This window comes from Puma concolor, chromosome E1 (genome assembly GCF_028749965.1).
Source record: "Puma concolor isolate L17-30 chromosome E1, mPumCon1.1.hap2, whole genome shotgun sequence".
Taxonomy (NCBI): Eukaryota; Metazoa; Chordata; class Mammalia; order Carnivora; family Felidae; genus Puma; species Puma concolor.
The window spans coordinates 31,793,675-31,807,032 of NC_141680.1; the positions used below are offsets into that span (position 1 = coordinate 31,793,675).

Consider the following 13,358-nt stretch of genomic DNA (forward strand, 5'->3'; position numbering starts at 1 on the left):
TTTTTTAAGAATTTTTTTTTAACGTTTACTCATTTTTTTGAGAGACAGAGAGAGACAGAGCATGAGCGGGGGAGGGTCAGAGAGATGAGAAGGGGAGGGGCAGAGAGAGAGACACAGAATTCGAAGCAAGCTCCAGGCTCTGAACTGACAGCATAGAGCCCAACACGGGGCTCAAACTCACAAACCGTGGGATCATGACCTGAGCCGAAGTCGGACACCCAACTGACTGAGCCACCCAGGTGCCCCATTTTCTACCTTTTTTCTTTTTCACTCTTTCCTTCCTTCCCTTCCTTCCTTCCCTTCCTTCCTTCCTTCCCTTCCCTTCCCTTCCTCTCTCCCTCTCTCCCTCTATCACTTTACTTATTTCCCATTATATAATACATACACTTTTTTTTTTTTTTTTTTTTGGCCTGGATTCTGTTTTGAATGCCTCTGGAATACATACGGGCTGCACATTACAAATAAGTAAATGAAATATTCATTGTTTATTTGATACTTGAATGAATACTGAAGCTTTCAGAAAGCCTATATCATTCATGCTCCACAGTTATCAAACTGCTATTTTGTTTGTTTGTTTCTCTGATATATTAGAGAAAGAAAAACTAAGAGAAAAGAAGGGGCAAGAAATTAAGAAAAAGAAAGGGAAACTCCCGCAATCACTCAAGCTTTGGCTTCAGCACAGACACGTGTGGTTCCTGCCTTATCTGACTCTTGGCACTTGTAGACCTGCAAACACCAGGTTCTGAAGTAAACGTGGAACATCTTAGCATCTCCTTAAACCCAAACACAACTCCACAAAGCAAGCAGAGACAAGAATCTAAAGCATGTTATTACCACTGAGGTCTTCCTGAGGCTCAGCCGGTCGGTTCTTGTTCTGAAATAGGCCTCATCGAACGAAGAGTGGCTTCCCTTCAGCTTCTCAGAGAGGTTTCTGTACAGGCGTTTGGCAGCGTTGGGAGACGATGGGGCACTATGTTTTTTCGACTGAGAAAGATGCAGATTCTGCATTTGTTGGGTCATTTTCACAAAGCAGTTCCTGAGAAGAGGAAAACCTGATGTTGTATCATTTACACAACGTAATTATAAGTTGACAAAGAATTTTATCATCACCAGTAACCATCTGGAATCCTAATAAAATACTGTAGCTGGAGGCGACCTTCGAGATGAGGGCCAGCTTTTTCATGTTATAGACGAGAAGGCTGAAACTCAGGGAGGGAAACAGCTTGTTTACAGCCACGTAGCTAATTGGGGACAAGAATGTAATGACTATATCCATTTACTATCTACACATATACACTTATATACACACATGTATACGACATGAGCCTTGACTCAAGTCTTTTGGTCTCTGTCCCACTGAGGGGAAGTGTCTCAAATCTATAACCAGGAGTTCTGTTCAGTTCCCCTTGGGTATATGTAATTGGGACCTTTCTACTTACCTCCTTTTAGATGCTGCCCTCTGTTGGGTATGGTTGTTCCCTGCAGATACCCCTTCTCTTGAGGTGTTAAATTGTGCGTCTTGTCTGAGATTTGGTGAGCTACCCCAGTGCCCAGAAGTTTGGGGGATTTGTATCCATAGCTCCATCCCTGCTCACCCCAGATACTCCAGATAGTGTCCTCTGGGGGGACTCACTACTGGTATTCTCCAAGTAGTACTTGACTGTTGTTCCACAAACCTCTAAACAGGTCCTCACCAATGTCACACCTGGAGTCAGTTTCCAGGAGATCAGCCATGCCATTTCAAAAGCCATCCACTATTAAGTTGGGTACTGCTACTGACATACTGATGCTGCTGAGGCAACGGCTGCCTGGCATGCATATGTGTACTGGATGAGCAAATGCACGAGTGAAACAACTGGCCAAGGCAATTATGTACCACGGCTTCACCCCGGGGAAGCCTCTAGTACACTGGGCCCAGATCTCTCTGGAGCACACTGCTGCGTTCTCACCACCTTCCCTTGAATCTCCGATGGAGTCTTCCATTTGTAATGCTGCCATTGTTACATAGCTGTGGCCCTTGGACGTCATCTCCAGTCTTTGAATTGTCATAGTTTTATGGATCTCATGATACAATATCATGTAAGAATCTCTTTTATTAACCCAACTCATCATGGGACTGACTTTGATGATTCCCCAATTTCTATAGGATAAACTCTAAGTTCTTTGGCCTCACGTACCAGTTCTTACCTCGCCAGCCTCATTGCCTGCTGTACCTCTATGTTTTATGTTTCTGTCTTTCTGATCTCCTTAGAGTTTCCTAAATAGTTCAAACTCTTTCCTGCATCTGGGTGCTTGTTTGCACTGCTTTTGCCTGTATTGGAATCCCATCTGTGCCTTCACCACCTAGGAAACAATTGCTGAGCCTTAAGGTCTATGCTCAAGGGGTCTCTGACAGTCTGAGGCAAACTTGTGTATTTCTTTACTCATTCGCTTGGTATATGCTTCTTACAGAAAATATTTTATTGTATTGCAACTCTTTGGCTTTCTGTCTCCTAGCTACTCTATATGTTTCTCAAGAACAAGGAATGCCAAGTATGAATTTTTATATCCCCAGCACCTAAAATGTACCTGCCTCAAAGTGAAAGAAACATGATACAGATTAGGCTATGGATTGCTCCTCTTCCAGCTACTGACTATGTGATCTTGGGTGAGTTATTTAACACACCTGAATCTTATTTTTCTCATTTATAAAATAGAGATAATACTAATAGCACATTATGGTTATGAAGATTTGGTGAGATAATGCATGTAAAGAGCTTAGAGTATAGAAAACTCATGGAAGCTATCATTTTTTGTTACAGAAGATGCTCAGTAAATACTTTAGAATAAAGGAATGTTCATATGAGAGTCTATTACAAGTAATATTCTAAGGAACTACTCAGAAAGCTCATTTTCTGCTCATACTTCTGAACTGGGTTCCATGTCCATTGGCCCCAACTAACCTTGACTTACTTGCACATTAACAAATGGAGATCTATCCTCATTACATTGTTGAATGTCTTTAGGCACCTTTTAAGTGTTGCTTACAATTTCCTCCAACACAAAAAGCCTTCCCAGTACCTTCCAAGGTGGTCAGATCTATTCAGGGTGAGTCACGTGTATCAGGCCCCACCCAGTCTTTGCTGAATGGTCATATTTACATTTGGGAGGATGACTTAATGCACTCTCTGTAGTGTGTATGTACATATGGGTGTGTTTTCATAAATCTTTAATAATCTCTTCATTTACCTAAATGCAGAAATAGAGTAGGTGATTTGGCATCTTCCTCCTTCCATCTACACATCCTTTAACTTTGATTCAATAGCAATTATAGCGTTTCCTCTATATCTTGCCATTCCCACAAAAAATCCAGATTGATATGCAAGCTGGCTCACATGGAGATCGCCTTAACCTCTTTCTTTCTGCCTTCTGTCTCTAGCCTTTTCCTTCAGCGTTAATGCCCCAGTTCAAGCCATCTGTCTTGTCTACATCATTATCATTCCCAAAATAACTCTACATTCTTTTGTATCTCACACAGTGCCCAGGAGTCCAGTAAATAAATTCTTGTCGATTGATCAAATTCCAGTCACTTGCCCTCTAACCGATGACACCTGCCCACATGGCTCCTTTTGTCTTTGCTCATTTCCCATCTGTTCCCTTCAGTCAAAATAGGTTGACTCTCTCTGTCTCTCTGACTTCCTTCTCATGCTGCCCCAGCTGCCCCTTCCTTCCTGGCCATCTTTCAGCATGTTTCTATTCTTCTAGATTTCATCTATCATTATATTTTCTTTTCCCCCTCTATATTTAAAATGTTGTCTGATGAGAGAGACTGAGAAAGACAACTCCGTGTTATTTGTTCTCATAAATGTGCACACCCCTCCCAACTAACTACACTCTTAAGGTTTTACCCCTATAGAAATGGCTGGGCCCTTGCAAAGCATTGTAGCCTTGGATTTGGAATTTGGCAGACCCAAGCTTGGATCATGATGTTGTTATCTATAATCTATGTGACTCCAGGAACTTTATTGAAATTCTTGGAGTTCATTTCATCATCTGTAACAAGAGTTCCTCCAGAGTTATGAAGATGAAATGAATTAACAAATGAAAGCATGCATCCTGTGCAATGCTTACAGCAGCCACTCAATAAATAGCAGAAATTATTAAGATTACCTCAATCTTCCCAAACCAGAGACTCCAAAGTACATCGTAATAATTTAAATAGTTTTTTTTTGTTGGTTTTAAACATTGCTTTAATAGATGACTTTGCATACTTATTACACTGTTTAGTTTTTATTTTGATAGAAAAATACAAGTTTAGATATTTTAATATGTGTGTTTACAGGAACTTGTAATCAAACAGAAAGCTGAACTTCAAACTATGAGTTGAAGGAGAGGAATAAAGATAACTCTAAAGAAAAATTAAAAAAATAAAATGAAACAAAATAAGAAAACATAATAAATAGAAACGTAAAATGATGCAGCAAGGCTAACACTGAAAATATCTGTGAGTACAATATACTCAAATAGTTTACTTTTCCTAATGAAAGAGAAAACTCTCCAACTGGGATTTTTAAAAAGTGATTTACAAGTGGTACGCCTAAATAAACATTTTACAGAGATTAAAAACGGAAGAATAATAGGACAGTGGGAATGGCAGAGTAATGGCCTCCAAAACTCGTCTCCTCCACAAAAGCAATAAGAACATAGCAGGAAATGTCAAAATTAACTTCCTCATGACCCTGGAAATTAACCAAAGTTTGCAGCAATCCAGGAAGTGTTTATTTGAGAAAAGTGGCTAATTTGATAAGAACAGGGAGCTATGTGGAATTTTTAATGTGCTCAGTTCCTAGCTTCCCCGGCTCTGTGGTAGCCCTGAAAGCCAGCAGTGTATATTCATGATAAAAAAAACAGTAGCTTGGCAGCCACTGGATGTACAAAATGGTGATGCAGCCTCTTTCAAGACCCCATTTTGAGAGAACTGTCTTTTGACCTTCCTGGTGGTTCCCTAGAAGGCCCCACTCCCAAGACTTTTCTTGATTTGACCTGCTTCAGGGTTCACCAAGTGCAAATAACCTTTTCCTCTAAGGCATCTTGTCAAAAACAAACATCAGCAATTGTTTAATCATCACAGCTGCCTGAGGGGGTGGATAAAAGTTGGGGCAAACAATAGACTAATCAAAAAGCTTAAAGGGAAATGCTGGGGAATGCCTGTCCATAGAGGACTTAGGAAAACTGACGAGTGGCTAAGGGATCTAGCAGACCACAGGTATGCCCAGGGCTGGAAGCCTTCTCATAAAATACCTGAGAAGCTCTTAAGCTCTTCTCTCTGTCTGATGCTGGGGCTGTGTGCAAGCAGGAAGCGAAGGGTTAGGCAGAGCTGTCAGCTGTCTGGAGAATACTGAAAGTGTGCCCCAACGTGTGCACAGAGCCCTTCTGTTAGGACTGGAAGACTTACTGCTTTCAGGCATTTAAGGAAATTTGTGTTCCGTCATTAGTTGACCACTAAGCTAACCAAGCAGAGACATCAGTGGTCACATGTGACAAAGAATACAGATGTCACAGATTTAATTCTGAAAAATCACTAAACAATAAACCCTGAGGAGGTGGGATTATGGGATAATCTGATTTCTAGAGTTACCATATTATAATATTTAAGATGCCTAGTTCTTAACACGGAAAATATGAGCCATACACAAAACAAACAAAAGTATATCCCGTTCACAGGAAATAAAGCAGTCAATAAACATTGCCCATGAAGAAGTCTAAATGTTATTTATTAGGCAAAAACTTTAAATATGTTCAAGGAACAAAAGGAAACCATATCTAAAGAAATAAAGAAAATTGTGAGGATGATATCTCATGAAACAGAGAGTATCACTAAAGAGGTAGAATTTATAAAACAAATCCAGAACCAAGTAGATATTACGAAGTTGAAAGGTAAAATAATGGAAATGAATAATTTACTAGAGGGGTTCAACATCAAATTTGAGTAGGCAGAAGAAGGAATCAGCAAACTTGAAGATCGATGTACTAAGGTTATCCAGTTTTAAAAACAAAAAGAGAAAGAAATGAAGAAAAATGAACAGAGTCTCAGAGAAGTGTGGAACACCATCAAGTGTACCAACATATATATAATAGGAGTCTAAGAAGGACAAGAAGGAAGGGGGAGAACATGTTTGAAGAAATTATGGTCAAAAACTTCCCCAGATTAATGAAAAGCATTAACCTACACATCCAAGAAGCTCAATGAACACCAAGCAGGATAAATTCAAAGATATTCCCACCTAAATACATCATAATGAAACAGTCAAAAGCTAAAAACAGAGAGAAAATCCTGAAAACAACAAGAAATAACTTCTTACATACAAGGAATCCTCAAAAAGATGCACAGCTGATTTTTTTCACCAGAAAACCATAGAGGACAGAAGGAAGTGGGATGACATATTCCAGATGCTGAAAGAAAAAGACTGTCTCTATCCAGCATAACGACCCTTAAAAAATGAAGGTGATATTAAGACATGCATGGCTAAACAAACACCAAGAGAATTTAACAGCAGACCTTCCCTACAAGAAATAGTAAAGGGACTCCTTCAGGGTACTAAACAGTGACTCAAATTCACACAAGGAGAGATAAAGCATTGGTAAAGAAACTATGGAGGTAAATATAAAAGGTAATATACATATAAGGCAATATAAGTCTACCTTTTGTTTATAAGTCTGTTATTCTACTTTCTGATTTAACACAACGAAATGAAAACAAAATTTAGAGAACACAATTGCATTTACAATAGCATGACATTAACAAGATTCAAATACTGACAAATTTAACAAAAGAAGTACAAAATGTATTAACCTTTCCTCAATTACTCTATTTTCATGTGCCATATGATTCCCGTTGGGGATTTTACTGATATATCATGCAACCCCTACAGCACCCAACAAAGTGTCTTGAAAATGATAGTAACACTACTCTGCATTTTCGCATTAAATTGAACTGGGGAAGAAGAGAAGACTCAAATGGCGAATGAAATACCTGATGGGTAAAATAGATGCAGAATCCTGGAGGAGAACTGGTAGGGAAATTGTTTTTGTCATGTTAGGTCTGGGATATCACTCTTCAGAGGGCATTCCTGGTTAGCCATCTTCACTGAAACACTCAACAGGTTGAGAGCTATAGTTACATTTTATTCCATTCTTCAATTGCAAGATAATCATGGTGATTTTAAACACAGTATTAAAAGTAGGGACTTCGATATCAGGCTGATCTAACTTTGGATTTTGACTCTTCTACCTATTAACTGCAAGACACTGGGCAAATTTATTTACCTTCCCTAAGCTTCAGTTGCCTTATCATTAACAGTATTCTTTATCTCAATTAAAAAAGTCACGTCTTGGGGCGCCTGGGTGGCGCAGTCGGTTAAGCGTCCGACTTCAGCCAGGTCACGATCTCGCGGTCCGGGAGTTCGAGCCCCGCGTCGGGCTCTGGGCTGATGGCTCAGAGCCTGGAGCCTGTTTCCGATTCTGTGTCTCCCTCTCTCTCTGCCCCTCCCCCGTTCATGCTCTGTCTCTCTCTGTCCCAAAAAAATAAATAAACGTTAAAAAAAAAAAATTGGGGCTCCTGGGTGGCGCAGTCGGTTAAGCGTCCGACTTCAGCCAGGTCACGATCTCACGGTCCGTGAGTTCGAGCCCCGCGTCGGGCTCTGGGCTGATGGCTCAGAGCCTGGAGCCTGTTTCCGATTCTGTGTCTCCCTCTCTCTCTGCCCCTCCCCCGTTCATGCTCTGTCTCTCTCTGTCCCAAAAATAAATAAACGTTGAAAAAAAAAAAATTTAAAAAAGTCACGTCTAAAAAGGATATTAGCATTTTAAATGAAATGATACCTATCAGTAGTTTAGCAAAGTGCCTGAATGCCTGAAATAAATAGACGTTCAAATATTTTTTCATGTAATCAAATAAATTCAAAAATATTTGGATGTCTATTTATTTCAGGCCTATTGTTCCCAGGCAACTACTCATCTGCTTTCTGACACTACAGATTGTTTTTTTCCCCTCCCCCCAGGATTTCTTAAAATGGAATAATCACTATTTTCTCTCTGTCTCTTTAAAATATGGCTTCTTTAACTCAGCTTAATTATTTTGAGATTTATCCACACTGTTCTATTAGTAGTTCTTCACTTTTTCTTGCTGAGTAGTATTCAGTTGGATGGGCATACCACTATTAATCAGTTTTTAGGCATTATTTTCATAAGAAAAAACTCTTGGTGCTCTCTCTAAGGAAAGAAGATGTATCTTTGTTTTCTCCAAAGAGAAGGTCAAACAAGATCTGTTGAGTGAAGGTGGGCTGGTCTCTGCAACATAGTTTTAGACCAGAATTTAGGGGATGTGATGAAATCCTACATGAGAAAGCTAGTTTCTAGTTTTATACTTTCTTTTTCCATTCTAATAGTTTCTTTGCCCCCACAATATTTGCTAAAGGTCATGTTAAATGTTACAGTCTGCAGACATTTAAGGGGAAAAAAAAACCCGATTCTACACAAAACTCTTCCAAAAATTTGGTTTCATTTTTGAGGCCAGCATTGCCCTGATACCAAAACCAGAAAAAAGGCATTATAAGAAAGGAAAGCTATTGTTCAATGTCTCTCATGAACATAGAAGCCAAAAAGTTCAACAAAATGTTAGCAAATAAAATCCAGCAATATACATAAAGGATAATATATCATGATCAAGTAGGGTATATTCCAGGAAAGCAGGATAACATTCAACCACTCATCGATGTAATTTATTGCATTAACAGAATAAAAGAAAAAAATGATATGGTCACTTAACAGATACAGAAAAAGAAGCATTTGACATTATTCGACATCCATTCATCATCATCATCATCACAATAATAATAATAATAATAATGATAATAATAATAATAATAAAGCTTTCAGGAATATAAGGGAACTTCCTGAACCTCATAAAGATTCTCTACAAAAATCTACAGCAAGCATTATACTTAATGGTTAAAGACCAAGTGCTTCCTCCTAGGATCAGAAACAAGGCCTGAATGACCTCTCCTATCTCTTCCGTTATACCGGGCATTCTAGTCAGTGTAGCAAGGCAAGAAAAATAAAGGCATAAAGACTGGGAAGAAAGAAGCAAGACAGTCTTCATTTGCAGATGACATGAACATTTTGTAGAAGGGTCTAATAAATCTACAAAAATCTACTCAGCAACAAAAGTAACAAATGTATGCAAAACTTGTATACTTGAAACTACATGACATTACTGAGTGAAATTAAAGAAAACCTAAGTAATAGAGACGTATACCTTCTTCATGCATCAGATCAGAAGAAATCAGTATTGTTACAATGTCAGTTCTTCCTAACTGAGCTCTAGATTCAGCACAATCCCAATATAGCAGGGTTGTTGGGGTTTTTTTTGTTTGTTTGTTTGTTTTGTTTTGAGAAATCGAAAACCTGATTCTAAAATTTTTATAAAAATGGAAAGGATTTAAAATAGTCAAAATAACTTTGAAAAAGAAGAACAAAGTTGGAAGACTTACACTACATGATTTCAAGAATTGCCTCAAGGCCACAGTAATCAAGATCTGTGGTACTGGTTTAAGGATAGCTCTCCAGATAAAGACTGTGGCCCAAAGATAAGACATATAAATTTCATGAAACAGAATAGAGAGACAAGAAATAGCATGCACATACATGATCAATGGAGTTTTTAAAAGTTTACTTATTTTAGAGAGAGAGAGAGAGAAAGAGAGAGAGACAGAGAGAAAGAGAGGGGGGTGGGCAGAGAGAGGAGACAGAGAATCCCAAGCAAGCTCTGTGTTGTCAGCGCAGAGCCTGATGCGGGCTTGAACCTATGAACCGTGAGATAATGACCTGAGCTGAAATCAAGAGCCGCCCAGGTGCCCCTGATCAATTGATTTTTGACAAAGGTATCAAAGTAATTCAATAGGGAAAAATATTTTTTCCAACAAATAGTGCTGGAACAATGAGATATCCATATGTAACACGAAAACAAAACCTCAATCCCTACCTCATATCATAGATAGAAAATAACTTCAAATGAAATCAATTATAGACCTAACTGTAAAAGATAACACTGTAACACTTCCAGAAGAAAATAAGAGATAGTCTTTGTGAACTTGCATGAGGTGATCATTTCTTAGAAGAGGTACAGAAAACAGAAACCATAAAATAAATTGATGAATTATACTTTATGAAACTTAAAAACTTCTGCTGTTTATTTCAGCTTATCCCAGCTACATTTTTGGAGGGCCTGTAAATATATCTGGGGCCAACCGTAAGGAAACAGTGACAGTAGCCTGGAGAAGCCAGATCCAAAATGGCAAGAATAATCTGTGGAGAGTGGAGCCTCCCCAGATTTACTTTAAAACCACCTGTTCCCTGGGTTTTGGCTGCTTGCTCGACTCGAGAGCCTTGGCTGCCACCATTATCCTGTCTTCTAACACCAGCTGCGTCGCGCGAAGGGCGGGTCTTGGCACGGCCCCCACCATGCTTGCTGTGACAGTAGCTGCGGCAGTTCTGACCCAACCAGACCCATGAGGGAGGCTCCAGCTTTACTAATGGCTACCCTGAGGGACTGGGTCACACTACCTGGAAATGTGAAAAACCAGACCAATGAGAGGCAAGAGACCAGAAGCAGCCCGCAGATGATTTCTTCTCCATTCCTCCCTTGCGGATTGCTCTGAGGGCTTCTTGGAAGCAATCACATACAAACAAACCACCAGATGTGTTTTCTTGTGAAGCTTGGCTAGGTCAGTTACAAACCACCTATATTTGTTTTTTTCTCCTTCCTTGACTCATTTCCCTTTTTTCCTTGATGGCTTGACTCTTGATGCTCTGAGGTTGTGTCTCCCAATACCCAACAGAACATTCATGATTGGTTTTTGCCTCAGGTTTTGGTTTCACAAGCTAAGACAAAATGTAATAATAACCCTAGGAGAAAGTTGGTACTATTATATCATCACTTTGCTAATAAGGAAACTGAGGCCCAGAGAGGTTAAGTAACAGGTCCAAGATCCTACAGCTCGTAAATGAATTCTGACTCCAAAGTCCATGCTTTTAGCGACTCTGCTATTATTCTGCCTGAGGGAGCTTGGTCTGGCTGCCTGTCAGTTTCTTCCTAGACCTTGATTCTGAAGAGATCTTGCCTTTGTTATGAGTTCTGGCACGTCCAGAGTCCCTGTCTCACAGGAGCTTGGTTGTGGGACTTTCTCATCATATTTGTACTGTGAAAAAAGATCTGGGCCAGTTTGGATGAGGAGCAGTTGTAAGACAAAGCATATTAGAAACAGGAGCTCCAGCCATTCTTGACAGCTGGGTAGACAGATACATTCAGCGAAGGGAACATTTCTGACTGAGACAAGATTGCTCTTCAGGCTGTGATGTGAACTGGGGACCTTCACACTTCAACCTGCCTGTCATTAGACAGAAAAGAAAGTGTGACCCTTCTCCTATTCCCCACTTGCTATTAACATGACAGGTATGTCTCTGATTGCTGAAGAGTGGGCAATTCCATTACACTGATAATATATAACAGGGTGGAAATAACCTTTCGAGTTCCTGTGCATTTAAAAAAATATATTTGGTTATTCAGTGGTAAGTTTTGAAAAGTCAGCGGTGACTTCACAAATATAGAAGACTATATTTGAAGTTTTAAAAGAGTGTTTATGAAGAAGGAGGAAAGAATCAATTTTGATTCTGTAGTCCAATAAATATTTAAGGGTGATCTACTTTGTAGTCTGTGTATCCTGAGATAGACCCTGGGAAGTCAAAGGTAAAGAAGACACCCTCAGAGGTTAACCAACTGTCTTGGTTTGCCTAGGACTGAGGGGGTTCCTTGGAGGTAGGACTTCCAGTGCTAAAACTGGGAAAATCCCAGACAAACTGAAACAAGTTGATTATTTCACCAACACCAACACCAACGCTAAAGGCCTACTTAAAATAAGGCCTTTGTGGGGCGCCTGGGTGGCTCAGTTGGTTGAATGACCAACTTTAGCTCAGGCCATGATCTCACGAGTTGGGAGTGTGAGCCCTGCATTGGGCTCTGTGCTGACAGCTTGGAGCCTGGAGCCTGCTTTGGATTCTATGTCTCTTTCTTGCCTCTCCCCGACTCTCTCTCTCTCTCTCTCTCTCTCTCTCTCTCTCTCTCACACACACACACACACACACACACACACACACAATAAGTAAACTAAACTAAACTAAACTAAAATAATGCCTTTGGGGCACTTGGGTGGCTCAGTTGGTTAAGCCTCCAACTCCTGATCTCGGCTCAGGTCATGATCTCCCAGTTCACGGGATCGAGCCCTGCATTGGGTTCTGCACTGGCAGCGTGGAGCCTGCTTGGGATTATCTCTCTCTCCCTCTCTCACTGCCCCTCCCCTGCTCTCTCTCTCCCTCTCTCTCAAAATAAATAAATAAATAAATAAATAAATAATAAAAAATAAATAAAATAATGCCTTTATATGTATCAGCTCTTTGACTCCCATAATAGCCTTGTGAAGTAAGGACTATTATTAGTCCCACTTTATGTAGTAAGAAATTGAAGTACTACTAAGGAGACAGACCTGAGATTCAAACCCAGGCAATATGATTCTAGATCTGAGAGCTTAGCCTCTTAACACTGCTCTCAAGTGTTTAAGGCAGTAAGTAGCACAGAGGGCTCAGTGGCAGGAGGTGTCATGGCAGAAGAAGGTATGGGGAAATGGGTTAGAGACAGTGATGCCTGAGCAAGATTTTGAACAACGAATGAGGAATCAACCAGCAGGAAGGAAATGAAAGGGCATTCTAGGTATAATAGCTCAAGTTAGGACATGTCATAGTGTTCCTGGTAGGTTGATGCCCACAGGGGCCCAATGGAATTCTTTTGGGTTCTGACACTTCCAAAGGTACATTTCATCTACCATGCTAGGACCTTGGGAAAGAAGCCTGGAGAGATAGCAGGGCTAGACCATCAAGAGCTTTCATGCCATGTTGAGGGACAATAGATTTCAACCTGTTCACAACAGGGAAGCACTAGAGAAAGGCTGAGATTTGCATTTTTAGAGAACCACTCTGGTAGTATCTAGAGGGTGGTTTGAAGGGGAGGGAGTGTGGTGGGACCAGTGACAGGGGACAACAAAGTATAAGCTCTTGAAAAAGTCCCCATGAGATCTGGTGACTTCAACTATAGCATGTGACAATGGGGATGGAGAGGGCTGGGCAGATTAAAATGAAGGAAGCAAAATGGACCAAACTTGGTTAGTGATTGGATGGAGGGGCCCAAGGAATCAGGAAGCCTGATGATAGCTTCTATTAGCTCTGCTTGACTGATTAGGTGCAGAATGGTTCCACCAATAATTAAAAAAAAA

General features: G+C 40.1%; 1 protein-coding gene across 1 annotated transcript in view; it reads right to left on the reverse strand.

Annotated features, from left to right (window-relative positions):
• The window catches only part of ANKFN1 (ankyrin repeat and fibronectin type III domain containing 1), a 302,257-nt gene that overhangs the window by 136,342 nt on the left and 152,557 nt on the right, over positions 1–13,358 (reverse strand). Inside the window, exon 4 of the mRNA XM_086686907.1 lies at positions 835–1,036. Coding sequence (XP_086543033.1) covers positions 835–1,036 — 202 coding nt within the window. The remainder of the gene's footprint in view (positions 1–834; positions 1,037–13,358) is intronic.